The sequence below is a fragment of the Salmo trutta genome, chromosome 10, assembly GCF_901001165.1.
Source record: "Salmo trutta chromosome 10, fSalTru1.1, whole genome shotgun sequence".
Classification (NCBI taxonomy): domain Eukaryota; kingdom Metazoa; phylum Chordata; class Actinopteri; order Salmoniformes; family Salmonidae; genus Salmo; species Salmo trutta.
Genome location: NC_042966.1, coordinates 1,382,086 through 1,402,086, shown reverse-complemented (window position 1 = coordinate 1,402,086; position 20,001 = coordinate 1,382,086). Strand labels below are relative to the sequence as shown.

General features: G+C 42.9%; 2 protein-coding genes across 14 annotated transcripts in view; both read left to right on the top strand.

The window, feature by feature from the left end:
* The first annotated feature begins 8 nt into the window (after window positions 1-8).
* LOC115200940 (DCN1-like protein 3) lies at window positions 9-6,097 on the top strand. Of its 11 annotated transcripts, none has more exons than XM_029764080.1 (4): window positions 9-328; window positions 1,559-1,628; window positions 1,850-2,728; window positions 4,768-6,097. In XM_029764080.1, the coding sequence occupies exons 3-4, from the start codon at window positions 2,259-2,261 to the stop codon at window positions 5,312-5,314; spliced, it is 1,017 nt and encodes a 338-aa protein (XP_029619940.1). In that variant the 5' UTR covers window positions 9-328; window positions 1,559-1,628; window positions 1,850-2,258; the 3' UTR covers window positions 5,315-6,097. The 11 variants fall into 11 exon arrangements, with proteins under 11 accessions (XP_029619940.1, XP_029619937.1, XP_029619936.1 ...); XM_029764077.1 differs by having other exon boundaries at window positions 9-627; XM_029764081.1 differs by having other exon boundaries at window positions 10-328; window positions 2,149-2,728.
* A 1,407-nt stretch (window positions 6,098-7,504) lies between these two features.
* Window positions 7,505-20,001, top strand: part of LOC115200938 (protein KIAA0556) — a 41,327-nt gene continuing 28,830 nt past the window's right edge. For all 3 annotated transcript variants that reach the window (XM_029764067.1, XM_029764068.1, XM_029764066.1), the window contains exons 1-7: window positions 7,505-8,907; window positions 9,385-9,476; window positions 17,765-17,880; window positions 18,093-18,171; window positions 18,345-18,500; window positions 19,009-19,270; window positions 19,625-19,765. In XM_029764067.1, coding sequence (XP_029619927.1) covers window positions 18,166-18,171; window positions 18,345-18,500; window positions 19,009-19,270; window positions 19,625-19,765 — 565 coding nt within the window. In that variant the 5' untranslated portion in view covers window positions 7,505-8,907; window positions 9,385-9,476; window positions 17,765-17,880; window positions 18,093-18,165. The remainder of the gene's footprint in view (window positions 8,908-9,384; window positions 9,477-17,764; window positions 17,881-18,092; window positions 18,172-18,344; window positions 18,501-19,008; window positions 19,271-19,624; window positions 19,766-20,001) is intronic.

The following is a 20,001-nucleotide window of genomic DNA, read 5'->3' as shown; positions in this document are numbered from 1 at the left end:
TCTATCACAAACATGTAGTGTCTGAGACCGCTGCGCCACTCGGGAGCTCAAAAGTCCAAATGTAATTCGCTTTTCAAAGCCCTTCGAGTTCAAACCCAAAGAGGAAGATTTCCCCTAATATTACACAATGTTGATTCCTGTTCGTTTGAATTTTTGCCAGCCACTTCAATGTTTAACAAAATCTAAACAGGGGAGCCCATCCTTATCCATGTAGATCAGTGGTTATCATAGCTTTCTAGACGTCTCGCTGGTGGGGTGCTCTGCGGGGAGGAAGTGATGCAGGGAAAATTCCCTTAATGTCCACATAAAGGCGAAACACAAAGAAACTGTAAGCCTTTCGTACTGGTTCATCTGAGTTGTTTGATGTAGCAGTCAATTTAAAGTAGAAGTCAGTCGTTTAGGGCGGTTATTTGCAAACCAGGTGCGTTCTTATCAGGCAAAAGTCAACTGAAACGCTCGGTTTTGTTTATGATGCTGACTAGCTAACGTTAGCTGGCTAGCTTTTTAGCTATGTGGGGATGTTTATTTGTGTCGTGTCCTAAACTAGCAAGCTGACGTTTTGTTTTACTAGCTAATGTTATTGGAGTGATGTACGCGATTTTCTAGACAATCATTTCTCTTTAAAAGGTACGTTTGTTGTTCACTATCTAAACAAGTTTATATCTATGGCATGCTAGCTAGCTAACGTTATCTGTAAAGTTAGCGCTCCAGCTACATGATGACGTGCTAGTTAGACAGCCACTAGCTAGGGTATGATGATGGCGAAGTATAGCAAGCCACGAACGAGGCTTTATTTTGTCAGGGAATCTAGCTACTGAAGTTGTTAGACAGTCATGTTGATTAGGTCAGCATGTTGTTAGTTGGTCAAACTAAGACGCAACTAGCCAACGCCGCGTTCAGATGAGTTAACGTTAGCTAGACAAGCTAGTTTAGATTCTTTCAGGCAGTGTTATTTTGATAAATGGGTTGCTAGCTAAATAGTTACGTAGATAGCTATGTTAACTAGATATTCCCCTCAGTATTGAAATGGTAGATGTGTTCCTATTCAGCTAGCTAAAACAATCTCCATTTGCCATAATAGAATGGGGTGAACATAATTGAAAGCACTGCAAGCTTTCCAGGAGGTGTTTTACCTGTACATGTCCACGGGGAACTAGATCGGAAGTTCAATTCCTCATGAATAGTTTCAATAGCTAAATGTGATCAGGGGCGGTTCTCTTGTAGCTAAGTGTTTCATCATCAAATCATGAGACATTGCTAGGTGGCTTATGAATCTTGCGACAGCTGGAAGCTATCATGAATTTCTCATGAGTCTCAGAATATTTCAAATGTATATAATTAAAAGCTCTCACAAAGGAGAAAGCTTAGGCATATTTGTTGCTATAGTTTGCTGTGGGAATACCCTGCTACGTAGTAACTGACTGCTTTCTCGATCTCAAATTACAAATTCATAGCAAGTAAACAAACTGAATCTACATGTGGGAGAACAACACCCCTGTATGACATTATGCTTATGGTGACAAGATGGTGTGTGTCATTCAACATTGCGGATGTCAAGGTCACTACAATGGAGCAGAATAAGATGACACCTTCATCTGGAGTGGTCAATGCATTCTGAGGAAGTGTCTGTAAGTATTTATCAGCACCAACCCATTTCTTGCTCTATCTCTGAACTATTGTGGTAGGGTATTGTGTAGGCTAGTAGTATGTATGAGCCGGACCACTTCTAATTGTTTTATCTTGTGGTTTCTATGGTTAAAAACATCTTGTCTCTAAGTATTTTAGTCTGTTTCTATGGTAACCCATGCTGTATAAGGCTCTTCTCTATAAGTGTTTCGTACTTATACAGCCCTCCAGTTTGATTTGGACCCCCCTCCTCTCCATGGTACCAGCTTCTATGGTACCAGGGCCAGGCTTCAAAAAGCTGCCAGGCACTCCACCCTTCTTCGTTGGTGGTGATGTAGCCTACTGTATGATCTTCATATGTTTTTCTAACTTGAGCATTTAGTGGTTGTTTTCTCTAGTAATTATTACATCAGTGTTGTGGCTTTTGACCCTTTGTGACTCACAGCTTTGTTGATCCAGTGATTCATTGTCACTGTTATTGTTGACTCTGTGTGACTGTGTTGGACTCCTCCTCTGTCTCAGGGCCCAAGGGCATGTTGAGACGTCTCATCAGGCCAGAGCAGAGGCGTCTAGGTGGGGCAGGCAGGGCCTGAAGGAGGGGAGGACAGACCGTGAGGATCAAAGAGAGCGACATGGGCCAGTGTGTCACCAAGTGTAAGAACCCATCGTCTTCGCTTGGCAGCAAGAGTGGCGACAAGGAGCCTGGGTCCAAGTCCCACCACAAGAAATGCGGGGGAACGGGAGGCAGTGGGGGAGGAGGGCACAAGGAGGAGCCCAGTGGCCTGAGCAGCAAGGCCTCCAGTGAGCTCATGTTCAATGGCACCAAGAATGCCTTGGAGGTTACCGTGGAGACCACAGTGATCCCCACATCGGCCATGATGGGGGACCTGAGGAATGAGGAGCGCCCGGTGGCAGACAGGGAGGGGCCGTCCTTGCTGCGCATCGAGGAGCTTTTCTGCTGCTACAAGGACCCGCAGGAGGAGTCTATCTTGGAGGAGGGCATGGAGAGGTTCTGCAACGACCTGTACGTGGACCCCGCCGAGTTCCGTGTGCTGGTCCTCGCTTGGAAGTTTCAGGCGGCCACCATGTGCAAGTTTACAAGGTGAGAGATGGGTTGTGAATGGGAAGGGGTAGGGATAAGAAAGAAAACGCTACATCAATGTGTTGTTGCCTGATATTCAGAGAATATGTTCTGAGAAGATTCAAGTCAAGTATTGGTCCAAAAGAGACCATATTAGCTCATAATGTCTGATGCTTGAACTCTGATCAAATTCAAAAATGTCTACTGCTGCCCTGCACTGTCTGTTTTAGGCTAGTTTTACTGTGCAGTGTTTCAATTAACATTGTTCTGGCTGGCCACCCCACTCCACCCCCCACTCATTTCAGCAGCTCTGTAGCTCACACTTTATAGTTGACAGGTAGGGAGCACAAATAGAATCAGTCTCTGGCTCTGACACTGCACTCTGTAATGAGTGGACAGTGTGTCTTTCTGATTGTCTATTCCTCAGATGATTTTGTCTCATCAATTGTCGTAATGTTGTACCTAGTCTGAAAATTTGACCTATTACGATCATTTTACATATAAAAAAAAATTATCATCTGAGCTACCTAGAGCCAGAAACTTTGAAAGTTTTACTGTTGCTTTGCTGTTCACACCAGGTCTGATTTAATGTCTGCAGTATAAAATGGGGTCGAAAAACAAGGCATATCAGAGGACATATCTGGCCAGGGTGTCATGTGCTGAAGCGACAGAAGCACTATATGGCAGGGTGACAGGATGTAGTCAAGTTAATCTCAGGGGGCATCTCGCCCTTTCTCTCCCTGTGCTGTAAAGTGTCCGGGCCTGCTACACGTTATAATACTGATAAAGAGTTGAGAGACCAAGAAGGCACAGTTATTTCCTTGCATACTTTACCTGACTTGTTTATGTTGAGGCCTAGGTGATGTTTTATCAGAGTTTGGTGCTAAGAGTTTCTCAACTGAACTTATTGACTTGAAATTGCCCCAGGTTGTCACTGACAGGTTTTTCTCGATAAGGCTTATTGCCTGATTCAAAAGGTTGACATTATGTTGCAGCGAGGTTATTAAAGTTTTGTGTTTTTATATTAGTTGTATTTCTATTAAAGTTTAGTTTGTTAGTTTTCAGACCTGATTTGCTAGTTTTATTTAGCAAAAATATTTCTATATAGTTTTTATTTTATTTAGTTGCAGTTATAGTTTTAGTGTTGGACAGAAAGCATGTGTGGAGGCTCGGAACCATTTGTGTCGAGTTTTTTGTTATTGTGTTTTTTGGGATGTTACCACATAGTGCCATGGCCTCATGGAACTCTATTCCACATCAGGTAACTGATGCAAGCAATAGAATCGGATAAAATAAAATAAAAAGGACTGTGAAGAGACAGACACACATATACCTGATAAGACACACACGTACACATGGATTTTGTATTCTAGATATGTGGTAGTAGAGTAATGGCCTGAGGGTATATAACGGCCTTTATGTTGCTGGACCCCAGGAAGAGTAGCTGCTGCCTTGTCAGCTAATGGGGATCTTTAATCCTTAATAAATACAAATACCACAGAGAAGGCAGTAATACAAAAGGTGATCAGTCAGGTCATAGGTTAGGTTGAAATGATAAAGTAAATCTCAATGTGACTTGGATTCAAAAGGAATAGCACCAAGACTGGTGCAAAACATATGGTGGAAGCAAACTCTCGCCCATGCTTACACCAACCCAATGCTTTTTAACTTTAGTAGTACATGTAAGAAGAATCAAGTTAGCTACTTTGGCAATTCCCCCCCCCCCCCCCTGTTAGCTAGTGATAGTGACGCACTAAGTAGACCTATTTGAAACAACACCATCTTCTGGCAGCATTTACCAGCCAGATTCTGTAGCTTGAATCTCTTAAAAACCCTGTTAGATTTATTTTGCCAAAGTTTACAATAAAACTAAACAACAAGTTTACAATAAAACTAAACAATTCATGATGATTTTATTTAGTTTTGGAGTCAAATATAGTTTGTTGTTAATTATTTTATTTAAGTTGTCTAAATAGTTTTTTCATGATTCATTTTCTTTTTTATAGTAACCTTGTGTCATGGTCTATAACGCAGTCCTGTTTTTCTCCGCCTGTCTATAGGAAGGAGTTTGTAGACGGATGCAGGGCGATCAAGGCGGACAGTCTCGAGGGCATCTGCTCCCGGTTCCCCTTCATGCTGATGGAGGCACAGGGCGAGGAGAACTTCAAGGAGCTGTACCGCTTCACCTTCCAGTTTGGCCTGGACGCTGAGGAAGGCCAGCGCTCGCTGCAGCGTGACATCGCCATCGCGCTGTGGCGCCTGGTCTTCACGCAGGACACGCCAGCCATCCTCGAGCACTGGCTGGACTTCCTGGGCGAGAACCCGTCAGGTGTGCGGGGCATCTCGCGGGACACCTGGAACATGTTCCTCAACTTCACGCAGGCCATCGGGCCGGACCTGAGCAACTACAGCGAGGACGAGGCCTGGCCAAGCCTCTTTGACACCTTTGTAGAGTGGGAGATGGAGCGCAGGAGGAAGGAAGAGCAGTTAAAGAGGGCAGAGGAGGAGGACAGGGGATGCACTGAGACTGATGAGAGCTCTCCCTCCAGCACAGACAGACTTGAAACAGAGGGCGGACGGGGCTCACAGACCTGGGGGGGGCACTGACTATAGAATTCTGGGAAGGGAGGTTGGGGTGGGTGGAGTCTGACCTACAAGTGAACTGTACATCTGTGAATCATTGGATGACAAATTGGTATTACCATTACTGTTATTCCCCTCTCTCCTTTTCTGTTGGGGTGGGCTGGGATTCGCTTACACCCTGCTTTATTTCTGGTTAATGAAAGGGCTCAAATAACTGTTGTTTTAGCACTTCTATTTAAGTTATTTGTTTTATTTTATTTTTCTTTAATGTGTGTTTTTGGTAATTTGGACATGTGGTCCATTTTAATCTTTCCCCACCCTCGCTAAACTCAAAGAAAGCTCAGTATATAAGGTTGCTTTAAAAGCCAGGTGCCAGAAAGCCATGCCCCTTCCCAAGTCTCATATTTTTACAGCTTACATTGACCTGGAAACACTGGTGATTTGACCTCTCACCCAAAGACACAGGCCTATTCAATTCTCATATTACATTAAGGGAAATCTAGTTGTCCGCAAATAACACCTTATTACCAGAGCCTGAGCTTTACTTGTTGGGGTCAGTGAAACCAACTTGATTTTAAATATTATTTTTTATTTTGGAACAATATTTGAGTGTGGATGAATTGGGTTGCCTTTTGAAATGTGTACTATTTAAAGGGTTATATTCTTGACCTATCTATCTATTGCCTGTCGTTGTGATGGCCAACCATGATTTGTTCAAAGATGTGGTCGTACTCGAGTGTGCATAATGTCCTAAGACTGAGTAATGTCCTAAAGTAAACATTTATTTGACAGTGACAATACCAATTACTTCCTAGAATTTGTATTTTATTTATATAAATTAAAAAGTGTTTAGGGTATATACAGTGCATTCGGAAAGTATTCAGACCCCTTTACTTTTTCCACATTTTGTTTCATTTTGCCTTATTCTAAAATGGATTAACTTCCTTTTTTTCCTCATGATGACAAATCAAAAAACGTTGTAGGAATTTTAGCAATTTGATTACAAATAAACAAATGCCTTATTTACATAAGTATTCAGACCCTTTGCTATGAGACTCGAAATTGAGCTCAGGTGCATCCTGTTTCCATTGATCATCCTTGAGATGTTTCTACAACTTGATTGGAGTCCACCTGTGATAAATTCAATTGATTGGACATGATTTGGAAAGGCACACACCTGTCTATGTAATGTCCCACAGTTGACAGTGCATGTCAGAGCAAAAACCAAGCCATGAGGTCGAAGGAATTTTCCATAGAGCTCCGAGACAGGTTTGCGTCAAGGCACAGATCTGGGGAAGGGTACCAAAAATGTTATCCCGCATTGAAGGTCCCCAAGAACACAGTAGCCTCTATCATTCTTACATGGAAGAAGTTTGGAACCACCAAGACTCTTCCTAGAGCTGGCTGCCCGGCCATACTGAGCAATCAGGGGAGAAGGGCCTTGATCAGGGAAGTGACCAAGAACCCGATGGTCACTCTGACAGAGCTCCAGACTTCCTCTGTGGAGATGGTTGTCCTTCTGGAAGGTTCTTCCATCTCTGCAGCACTCCACCAATCAGGCCTTTATGGTAGAGTGGCCAGACGGAAGGCACTCCTCGGGTAAAAGGCACATGACAGCCCGCTTGCAGTTTGCCAAAAGGTACTTAAAGGACTCTGACCATGAGAAACAAGATTCTCTGAATGCCAAGAGTCAGGTCTGGAGGAAACCTGGCACCATCCCTACGTTGAAGCATGGTGGTGGCAGCATCACGCTGTGGGGATGTTTTTAAACGGCAGGGACTGGGAGACTAGGATCAAGGGAAATATGAACAGAGCGAAGTACAGAGGGATCCTTGATGAAAACCTGCTCCAGAGCGCTCAGAACCTCAGATTGGGTTGAAGGTTCACCTTCCAACAAGACAATGACCCTAAGGACACAACCACGACAACGCAGGAGTTGCTTTGGGACAAGGCTCTGAATGTCCTTGAGTGGCCCAGCCAGAGCCTGGACTTGAAACCGATCGAACATCTCTGGAGAGACCTGAAAATAGCTGTGCGGCAACACTCCCCATCCAACTTGACAGAGCTTGAGAGGATCTGCAGTGAAGGTGCTTCAACAAAGTACTGAGGAGAGGGTCTGAATACTTATGTAAATTTTATACAAAAGTTTTATTTTTATAAATTAGCAAAGATTTCTGTTTTTGCTTTGTCATTATGGGGTATTGTGTGTAGATTGATGAGGGGGGACAATTGAATTAATTTTAGAATAAGGCAGTAACGTAACAAAATGTGGAATAAGTGAAGGTCTGAATACTTTCTGAATGCACTGTACCAATAAGTCCTTTCAAATGTCAAGTTGATTTCTTCTAAAACGATCCCACTCTTTTATGCTCTGTTCTGCTCTTTGAGTGCTCTAGACTGCAATAGTGTCTTAGCTTATTCTAACTAACAACCAGGGCTTGGTTCTATTTTGGTCCCTAGCTCTTGTCCCTTTTAGTGTTCACAGATCCCAAATGATTGGACGCATCTAAGCGATATGGTTTTGGCCTGTGGACTTATGCCTATAGCTATCACATCTAGTTCTTTCAGATCTGTGAACACCCTAGGGTAGGTAGGTTTTACGGGTTGGCCCTGGTCATGTGCAAACAGAAGGTGGCTGTACCTGGGCTACATTCAGGACTGTTACGTTGGGGCGTTACACAAAGCTTTTGTCTCGTTTACCTTACCAAGTTCTCAACAATCTTACACCATTGGACAGCTATTCACTCTAGTTTTGTGAGCATGTCAAGAATGTGTGTTGGCTGCTAGTGACCGTTGTGTTAAGTGCACAAAACACAATAGTCCTCCTAGTCGCCATGCTTGTAATGCTCTCATGCATTTATGTCTGCAGCACTCGGTTCTAAACCATTCACAACTGTTGAATGAAGTTAGACATAGCCCAGGCCTTTTGGTGACAGTGGATTGTTAACCAGGTGTATTGGCTCATTGAGTGTCTGTAACTAGGTCTGGTGGTGCCCTTCTTGTGAGGTTTACATTTACAATGGTTTCATTTCAGATCCCTTTGCCCTTTTTATATAAAATGCATTGATTTATAATGAATAAAACAGTGTTCAACTTTTGACAGTCGTCCACAAAATGCATTTGGGGAGTTTAATTATGTTTTTGTGGTGTCATTTTCCCGCTCTGATTGAGGGTTGCAGTATGGCTTTTGAGAACATTTGGACACAACTGGGCATCTAATCTAACAAACCTTCTGTTCTCTATGTCCCAGGCTGCTCCCTGCCCTGGTTCTTACTTTTCGAGCTAAATATTAGCTGTTTAAATTAGAAATGTCATTTCATTGAGAAATGGAAAAAAAATGTTTTAGCTCTGATATGGCCAGAATATAATTTATGGTTAGTAAGGGTAGGCAAAGTATACTTCTCCGCTGTGGTAGGCCTGGGCTGTTTAGACAGGCAGTGTACACAAAACATGGTGCTCTTCCTCATGGGTGTGTCCAACACAGAGGGGCTTTCGCTATTGGTGGATGTTTCTCCTGGTAACTAGCATCAGCTGTTACCAACACACAAGAGTCTCGGACTTAATCTGAATATCGATAAACTGCGGTATAATACCCGTGAATAGAGATGATATGGATTGTGAGTATTTTAAACATTAAACGAAAATTTATCTTCTGTCTAAAAACAGCAAGTTGATGGAAAATGGTGAGAAGCCTAGCCATTCGTTAGTGTAGCTGGCTAGTTTTAGCCACACAGCTACAGCGTCCAGTGGTTCTCGTGCAGCCAGCAACATCAGTTAGCTAGGGCCGACTTGCTAAAAATCCAGAAGAAATAAAGCTGAATATCTATACTGATTCATTCACCGAGTGCGCTAACATCAACGTCTGGAGTGCATTGTTGACACTTAGCTATGTGAAATGTAAAAGACTGATATTGTAACAATGACGAAGAATGTAGCCAGGGCCAGAATTTTAGCAGCAGCGTGCAGTTATTCCTTATGCGGGAAAAATACAATCCGGGTGCGGCAACGCTCACATTCAGCAGCGCCAACATCTGCAGACGAACGGTCCTCATAAAAAAGTTAATCTCGATCCATTTCTATTTTTCTTGCTTCAGAGCTGATTTCGAACATCATGGAATGACATCATCCTCTCATGTGGAATTAGGGCTATGTGAAAACCAGTGTCAGATATACAATGGATAAAGAGGTAAGCTAAATAATATTCTTTCTCATTCAAATAATTGGAGAACACAGTAGCTGAGGTCATGTGAATGGACGTCCACTACAAAAAGGGATGGCCTTGCGTCTCCCTGCCATGAAGCCTGATATATGTGCCCACTCCTCACCTCTCAAGTGGAGGATGCTGTTGCATCTCTGCCAGGGTGTTTTGTAAAGGAGATGCACAATCCTGACAATTATTAAAAGGATCAATAAAACAATTTTAGTCTTGTAAATGTCTTGTCTGTGACTCTTATCCACATCATTTATTACAATTTATATAACCTTCATTTAACTATGCAAGTCAGTTAAGAACAAATTCTTATTTACATTAACGGCCTGGCAAAAGGCATTGTGCAGGGACTGGGGTTAAAAAATATAAATATTGGACAAAACACACATAATGAAAAGTGAGACAACACTACACAAAGAGACCTAAGACGATAACATAGCAAGGCAGCAACACATGACAACACAGCATGGTAGCAACACATGACAACAACATTGTAGAAAAACAACATGGTAGCAGCACAAAACATGGTACAAACATTATTGGGCACAGACAACAGCACAAAGGGCAAGAAGGTAGAGACAACAATACATCACCTAAAGCAGCCACAACAGTCAGTAAGAGTGTCCATGATTGAGTCTTTCAATGAAGAGATTGAGATAAAACTGTCCAGTTTGAGTGTTTGTTGCAGCTTGTTCCAGTCGTGAGCTGCAGCGAACTGAAAGACGAGAGACCCATGGATGTGTGTGCTTTGGGGACCTTTAACAGAATGTGACTGGCAGAACAGGTGTTGTATGTGGAGGATGAGGGCTGCAGTAGATATCTCAGATAGGGTAGAGTGAGGCCTAAGAGGGTTTTATAAATAAGCATCAACCAGTGGGTCTTGCAACCGGGAATATGGAGTTGACCAGTTTACAGAGGAATATAGAGTGCAGTGATGTGTCCTATAAGGAGCATTGGTGGCAAATCTGATGGCCGAATGATAAAGAACATCTAGCCGCTCGAGAGCACCCTTACCTGCCGATCTATAAATTATGTCTCCGTAATCTAGCATGGATAGGATGGTCATCTGAATCAGGGTTAGTTTGGCAGTTGGGGTGAAAGAGGAGCGATTACGATAGAGGAAACCAAGTCTAGATTTAACTTTAGCCTGCAGCTTTGATATGTGCTGGGAGAAGGACAGTGTACCGTCTAGCCATACTCCCAAATACTTGTATGAGGTGACAACCTCAAGTTCTAAACCCTCAGAGGTAGTACTCACACCTGTCGGGAGAGGGGCATTCTTCTTACCAAACCCCATGACATTTGTTTTGGAGGTGTTCAGAACAAGGTTAAGGGTAGAGAAAGCTTGTTGGACACTAAGAAAGCTTTGTTGTAGAGCATTTAACACAAAATCCGGGGAGGGGCCAGCTGAGTATAAGTCTGTATCATCTGCATATAAATTAATGAGAGAGCTTCCTACTGCCTGAACTATGTTGTTGATGTAAATTGAGAAGAGCGTGGGGCCTAGGATCGAGCCTTAGGGTACTCCCTTGGTGACAGGCAGTGGCTGAGACAGCAGATGTTCTGACTTTATACACTGCAGTCTTTGAGAGAGATAGTTAGCAAACCATGCCAAAGACCCCTCAAAGACACCAGTACTCCTTAGCCGGCCCACAAGAATGGAATGGTCTACCGTATCAAAAGCTTTGGCCAAGTCAATAAAAATAGCAGCACAACATTGCTTAGAATCAACAGCAATGGTGACATCATTGAGGACCTTTAAGGTTGCAGTGACACATCCATAACCTGAGCGGAAACCAGATTGGATACCAGAGCGAATACTATAGGCATCAAGAAAGCCAGTCAGTTGATTATTGACAAGTTATTCCAACACTTTTGATAAACAGGGCAAAATAGAAATAGGCCTATAACAGTTAGGATCAGCTTGATCTCCCCCTTTTAAATAAAGGACGAACCGTGGCTGGCTTTTAAGCAGTGGGAACCTCCCCAGAAAGGAGAGACAGGTTAAAAAGGTCGGAGGTAGGCTTGGCGATGATAGGAGCAGCACCGTTAATCTCTTACATCTAGATGTTCCGCTAGCGGAACACCGCTCCAATATCCAATGATAGGGCGTGGCGCGAATTACAAATTCCTCAAAAATCCCAAAACTTCAATTTTTCAAACATATGACTATTTTACACCATTTTAAAGACAAGACTCTCCTTTATCTAACCACATTGTCCGATTTCAAAAAGGCTTTACAACGAAAGCAAAACATTAGATTATGTCAGGAGAGTACCCAGCCAGAAATAATCATAATGTCACAAAAACCAAAACCACAGCTAAATGCAGCAATAACCTTTGATGATCTTCATCAGATGACACTCCTAGGACATTATGTTATACAATACATGCATGTTTTGTTCAATCAAGTTCATATTTATATCAAAAACCAGCTTTTTACATTAGCATGTGACGTTCAGAACTAGCATACCCACCGAACACTTCCGGTGAATTTACTAAATTACCCACGATAAACGTTCACAAAAAACATAACAATTATTTTAAGAATTATAGATACAGAACTCCTTTATGCAATCGCGGTGTCCAATTTTAAAATAGCTTTTCGGTGACTATTTTACAGCATTTTAAAGACAAGACTCTCGTTAATCTAACCACACTGTCCGATTTCAAAAAGGCTTTACAACGAAAGCAAAACATTAGATTATGTCAGCAGAGTACCCAGCCAGAAATAATCAGACACCCATTTTTCAAGCTAGCATATAATGTCACATAAACCCAAACCACAGCTAAATGCAGCACTAACCTTTGATGATCTTCATCAGATGACAATCTTAGGACATCATGTTATACAATACATGCATGTCTGTTCAATCAAGTTCATATTTATAACAAAAAACAGCTTTTTACATTAGCAGGTGACTAGCATGTGACTAGCATTCCCACCGAACACTTCCGGTGAATTTACTAAATTACTCACGATAAACGTTCACAAAAAACATAATAATTATTTTAAGAATTATAGATACAGAACTCCTCTATGCACTCGATATGTCCGATTTTAAAATAGCTTTTCGGTGAAAGCACATTTTGCAATATTCTAAGTAGATAGCCTGGCATCACAGGGCTAGCTATTTAGACACCCACCAAGTTTAGCATTCACCAAGTCAGATTTACTATAAGAAAAATGTTATTACCTTTGCTGTCTTCCTCAGAATGCACTCCCAGGACTTCTACTTCAATAACAAATGTTGGTTTGGTCCCAAATAATCCATTGTTATATCCAAATAGCGGCGTTTTGTTCGTGCGTTCAAGACACTATCCGAAAGGGTAAATAAGGGTTACGAGCACGGCGCATTTCGTGACAAAAAAATTCTAAATATTCCATTACCGTACTTCGAAGCATGTCAACCGCTGTTTAAAATCAATTTTTATGTCATTTTTCTCGTAAAAAAGCGATAATATTCCGACCAGCAAAGCCTGTTTACATTCAACGAGAGAGAAAGTAAAAGCATGGGATCCCCTCGTGCACGAGCCTTAGTCTGATGGCCCTCTGATCGGCCACTATCCAAACGCGCTAATGTGTTTCAGCCTGGGGCTGCCTCGATATCATTCAGCTTTTTCCCGGGTTCTGAGAGCTCAATGAACCATAAACAATTAATGAACTTGCACCTGTGGAACGGTCATTAAGACACTAACAGCTTACAGACAGTAGGCAATTAAGGTCACAGTTATGAAAACTTAGGACACTAAAGAGGCCTTTCTACTGACTGAAAAACACCAAAAGAAAGATGCCCAGGGTCCCTGCTCATCTGCGTGAACGTGCCTTAGGCATGCTGCAAGGAGACATGAGGACTGCAGATGTGCCCAGGGCAATAAATTGCAATGTCCGTACTGTGAGACAACTAGGACAGCGCTACAGGGAGACAGGACAGACAGCTAATTGTCCTCGCAGTGGCAGACCACGTGTAACAACACCACCTCCACAGGATCGGTACATACGAACGTCACACCTACAGGTACAGGATGGCAACAAAAACTGCCAGAGTTACACCAGGAACGCACAATCCCTCCATCAGTGTTCAGACTGTCCTCAATAGGCTGAGAGAGGCTGGACTGAGGGCTTGTAGGCCTGTTGTAAGGCAGGTCCTCACCAGACATCACCAGCAACAACGTCTCCTATGGGCACAAACCCACCGTCGCTGGACCAGAAAGGACTGGCAAAAAGTGCTCTTCACTGACGAGTCGCGGTTTTGTCTCACCAGGGGTGATGGTCGGATTCACGTTTATCGTCAAAGGAATGAGCGTTACACCGAGGCCTGTACTCTGGAGCGGGATCGATTTGGAGGTGGAGGGTGGTCTGGGGCGGTGTGTCACAGCATCATCGGACTGAGCTTGTTGTCATTGCAGGCAATCTCAATGCTGTGCGTTACAGGGAAGACATCCTCCTCCCTCATGTGGTACCCTTCCTGCAGGCTCATCCTGACATGTCCCTCCAGCATGGGTTCCTCCTAATGCAAGACAATGCTAGACCTCATGTGGCTGGAGTGTGTCAGCAGTTCCTGCAAGTGGAAGGCATTGATGCTATGGACTGGCCCGCCCGTTCCCCAGACTTGAATCCAATTGAGCACATCTGGGACATCATGTCTCGCTCCATCCACCAACGCCATGTTGCACCACAGACTGTCCAGGAGTTGGCGGATGCTTTAGTCCAGGTCTGGGAGGAGATCCCTCAGGAGACCATCCGCCACCTCATCAGGAGCATGCCCAGGCGTTGTAGGGAGGTCATACAGGCACGTGGAGGCCACACACACTACTGAGCCTCATTTTGACTTGTTTTAAGGACATTACATCAAAGTTGGATCAGCCTGTAGTGTGGTTTTCCACTTTAATTTTGAGTGTGACTCCAAATCCAGACCTCCATGGGTTGATAAATTGGATTTCCATTGATTATTTTTGTGTGATTTTGTTGTCAACACATTAAACTATGTAAAGAAAAAAGTATTTAATAAGATTTCTTTCATTCAGATCTAGGATGTGTTGTTTAAGTGTTCCCTTTATTTTTTTGAGCAGTATATATATATATATATTTGAAATAATGACCGTCACAACAATACTGAATGAGCAATAAACACTTTTATTATAACTTAATATAATACATAAATAAAATCTATTTAGTCTCAAATAAATAATGAAACATGCTCAAATTGGTTTAAATAATGCAAAAACACAGTGTTCGAGAAGAAAGTAAAAGTGCAATATGTGCCATGTAAATAAGCTAACGTTTAAGTTCCTTGCTCAGAACATGGGAACATATGAAAGCTGGTGGTTCAATATTCCCTGTTCTTCAATATTCACAGTAAAGAAATATTAGGTTGCAGTTATTATAGGAATTATGCGCGTCGACTATTTCTCTATACCATTTGTATTTCATCTGCTTTTGACTATTGGATGTTCTAATAGGTACTTTAGTATTGCCAGCCTAATCTCAGGAGTTGATAGGCTTGAAGTCATAAACATCTCTGTGATCAAGCATTGCTAAGAGCTGCTGGCAAACGCAGTAAAGTTTGAATGAATGCTTACGAGCCTGCTGCTGCCTACCACCGCTCAGTCAGACTGCTCTATCAAATATCAAATCATAGACTTAATTATAATATAATAAACACAGAAATACGAGCCTTTGGTCATTAATATGGTCAAATCCAGAAACTATCATTTCGATAACAAAACGTTTATTCTTTCAGTGAAATACGGAACCGTTATGTATTTTATCAAATGGGTGGCATCCCTAAGTCTAAATATTGCTGTTACATTGCATAACCTTCAATGTTATGTAAAATTCTGGCAAATTAGTTCGCAACAAGCCAGGTGGCCCAAACTGTTGCATATACTCTGCGTGCAATGAATGCAAGAGAAGTGACACAATTTCCCTAGTTAATATTGCCCACTAACATGAATTTCTTTTAACAAAAAAAATATCCTTCTGTGTATTGATTTTAAGAAAGGCAAAAGATGTTTATGGTTAGGTACATTCGTGCAACGATTGTGCTTTTTTTCGCGAATGAGCCTTTGTTAAATCATCACCCGTTTGACGAAGTAGGCTGGGATTCGATAAATTAACAGGCACCGCATTGATTATATGCAACGCAGGACAAGCTAGTTAACCTAGTAGTATCATCAAGTATGTGTAGTTAACTAATGATTATGTGAAGATTGATTTGTTTTTTATAAGATAAGTTTAATGCTAGCTAGCAACTTACCTTGGCTCCTTGCTGCACTCGCGTAACAGGTGGTCAGCCTGCCACGCAGTTTCATCGTGGAATGCAATGCCATAATCGGCGTCCAAAAATGCCGATTACCGATTGTAATGAAAACTTGAAATCGGCCCTAATTTATCGGCCATGCCGATTAATCGGTCAACCTCTACTTGGAACCATGGGGTCCATGGACTTGGGCTGTAGTGGCAGCGTGTCAGTGAGCATAACCAAGTTAAAGAAGGTTATGGTTCCCTATATAGGTCTCTGACAGTTCAGGCCTCATGAGACTCTGACAATTCAGGCTTCTTGAATAAGTATTAGGGAAAATGGTGGCTTCTGTAACCCCTTTTTGGAGCCGGTTAAACCTGTGTGCTTGGACTGCTTGGAATTTTCTTCACAATAGACAAACAGGCTCATTCTGGGTATGACACCATGTCATCTTGTAATTACATCAAATATAGTGATCTTAAACGTTGACACTATAAAACATGAGTTTTATGATATGGAAATGTCAAGTGCTCATTTGGACTCACGAGTGTTTGGCTTGCTTGTATGACATTAAAGCGGTATTTATTATAATCCTCAACGTCTCATCTTTCAAAATACATATTCCTCTTAATTTACAGCATTTCCCTCACTCAGAAAACAAAAAATTTGCAAATGTTGCCCAATGAGCGGGAAGGATGGGGCAACTTGTCGCCCAAGGTTCTCAAGTTCAGAACTGCTGTCAGTCAAAACCCATACAGTGCAGGGAAGCGCAGAGCCTGAGCTCTGATGTCATGTATAGCATGTTACTGTACAGCCACTGTGTTCCAATGTAGGTGTTTTATCAGTGCCAAATCTGCCATTTTCGACCCGTATACGGGTACAAGCGTAAAGAGCTATTGGAATCACTGGAGCATGACCTAGTGTATTGTGATACTGTACGTGTTCCTGAAATGGCTGACGCGTGGCTTTTCTCTTTGACACGGCTTCCTGTTGTTGTTTACCTATCTATGAAGGAGAGCCAGAGGTGCCAAGGAGGGAAGCTTGGCTCGGCTGCCGAAGAGACACTGAATGAATATTTAATCGCCCTTCAGCACAAAAACAGGTGAAGTGTAGGGCAAATGACTTATTAGGAGAGGTAGCTCCACTTACACTTAGAGGACACAGTAGCTGACTGTCAGTAGTCTAATACTTAAATTTATAGATAAGGTAGACTTTGATTAGGTCCTTGTGCTGAGATATTGAGTGACACAAATGATGTATGAGTGACACAGACACGCAAACTATGAGGGCAATTTGGTTTCTAGGGATTAGGCTCCGCTCGTTTGACTTGCTTGCATATATAATATTATGCTCTCTCACACGCATACAAAAAACATGAAAACAGACTTAAAATGTGTTTTTTTTCCATCTAATTTTCAAAGATTCATAAACCAGCCAGTGTTTATTTCCTAGGGATGATAACCCTTTGACCTTCAACCCATAGGATATTAAAGAGACTGAAAACTAAAGAGCCAAAGGAGATTGAGCTAGATTGTCTGGAGCAGGGCTTCTCCATCTATCTGAATGGGGCTAATGCTAACGCTAGCTAGCAGACCAAGAGACCCAACCAAAAGTCTGTCACCTCGCCACCGCCCACTCTGAGAGCTACACACACGGCTGGTACACAGCATGCAGGACTGAGTATAGACTACAAACCATCTTTGCAACAATACTAAATCCTTGTTAGGCTATTGTAGATTATGTCCCTGTTTATAAATACTTTATGACTAAACTAATCTTCGTAGCGTCCTTGTGGCATGTTACCAGCAGAACACCACCTCACCCCTCAGTTAGCATGATATAATCCTATGCCCTCGGCCGCTGAATAAATGATAGTGACAGTTATAACCGGTGCCCATTTTCCCCCCTCTGTGCGCTATGGAACCATCTGTGCTATGGAACCTCTGCTCTTCATTTGTCGGCGGACTTGACTGCTTATGTGCAGTGACTTTGCGCTCTCTGCCTCTGACTCATCACCAGATGCCTCCAGAAGGGGTTCGCAACTAGCAAAGGAGGAAATCCACAATCTGGAGGTGAACAGCAGGAAGAGGAGTCGCACTGCCCCAGGAAAAGTGCAGAGGAGAGAATGGGTTCAGGTACAGCCATTCTAGTCTACATAATATAAATATAATCTAGTCATTCTATTTCTAATGGTCTTTACACAGCCTAACCCTGATGTATGGTTGGATAGATCTAGTGAACAAATCAATGATCATAGACATAGATCATAGACATTTCCACACAAATGGAATAGAATGTACTGTTTGTGTTGTGAATAAAATTGTGTTTTCTATTTTCATCTTTGCAGAACTCGATCAATATTCGAACAGAACAAGGACCCTGTTTGCGGATAAGACTTTGAACCCTACGACACCATAGAGATGGAGGTAAAGTAGGAGGAAAACAATGCCCATCAGGCTCATGCGTGCGTGGGGGTTTGCTGTTCTTTGCCACATTTCAATGGTGTGTGCCAGTATCTGTATGTGTCAAATGCAGCTGTCAGTCTGGGTTTGCATGATTGCATCTCACTCTGCTCTGTATTCACCCTGTTCCTCTCCAGCGGTCGAGTCCACGCTCTCCTCATAGTCCCCACTCCCGGCGAGAATCCTGTAAGGTGTCACGTTCGTTTGGCTCCAGGGCTGATGGCCGAGGAGGTAGCCAGGCGGAGCCTGAACATCAAAGCGAACGTGTCCTACTCAACATTAACGAGGTCAAGGTGAGAGATCAGCTGTTTTTTTTTCTCTCCTTTTCTCTCTCCTCTGCTAGCTCTTCTCTCTCTCCCTCTTTTTCCTCTTCTCTCTCCCTAAGATAGTGTCCAAGACACTGATCCGGGCAACCAAAGTGCAAGAAATACAGCATCTTCACCAGATTATATGTCACTGTAAATCATAGATTTCTATCCGGAGTGTGCTAATTTTAGTGTTAATTTACAACATTTTTCATTTCCTTTTACGTCAAGCAGACACTCCCCTTCAGAGCGATATAAATCATGGCACGTAAAATGTAGAACTGCCCTGTTTCTTCAACTTGCATTATAGCTCAGTGTTAACCTTGTTTGTGGTTAGTGTTGCATACAATGCAGTGACGTGAGGGTGAGAGCTGAGTAGTGTTCATTTGGTCACAAAACGGGATGAAAACATTTTGAAACAGAGGAGGAAATGCATGTACTTTTCATTACCATTTCAACTCAATTGAACATACCCCTGGTGTTTTTTGGCGCTCAGGTGCTTCGACGGAGCCTGGAGGTGAGCATGCGGCGGAGCAGTGGCAGCCGGGGGTCGGCGGGGGAGGAGTCAGACGAGGAGTGGGTGGAGGAGCAGATTGAGAGGGAGGAGAGCACGGAGAGCCTGGAAGAGTTAGGTCTGCCTCCTTCCTCCTCCAATAAAACATCTACTAACACAAACCATCCGCGAGCCACTGGGCCCAAAGGCTGCCTTCACGACCCTGCAGACCTTATAGTGCTGGACTTTGGGCCCTCTCCTAAAGGTACTCCAACAACATGGATTACGATATCCTGTATGGATTACGATATACAGGATATCCTGTATCCTGTATATCCTGTAATGTTATTCAGCCAGGGGTGCATCTTAACAATCAACTATAGTGGCTACCTTTCCTTGTCCCCCCCTTCATTTGCGCTGATCTGAAATGAAATGATAGGTGAAAGTAATATGGTGGCTGCCTACTGAGGAGTTACCCACCAGGTCTTTTATATCATTGCAGTAGAAAGGAAGGAGACAAGTAGTGGACGGCACTTTAGAGATTTTATTGAGCCTGGTATTTGCTTCAGATTGTCCCTATTCTTTGACCTTTCTTTACCTTTTTTCCATTATGTTGCAGGCCGTAAGATCGAGCGGTCGCTGTCGGCCAAGAGGAAAGACAACCTGGAGACCTACATACCCACCAAACCTCTGCTGGTGAAGAGCAAAACTCTGGACAGGCCCTCTTCAAAAGAGTGCAGGGATGACAGAGATCCTCAACGTATGTTTGCCCTGTATTCATGTCATTCGTAAACCTAAGAAGCCTTATTAGAAAATAGCTGTTGCATAGTAAACAACAGTCAAGTGTACAATGGTCCCTGAACTGTGTTTCAAGAGTATGACTCACTTTCTTTCCCTCTCTCTCTCTTACCCTCCCCTCCCCTCTCTCTCTCTCTCTCTCTCTCTCTCTCTCTCTCTCTCTCTCTCTCTCTCTCTCTCTCTCTCTGTCTCTCTGTC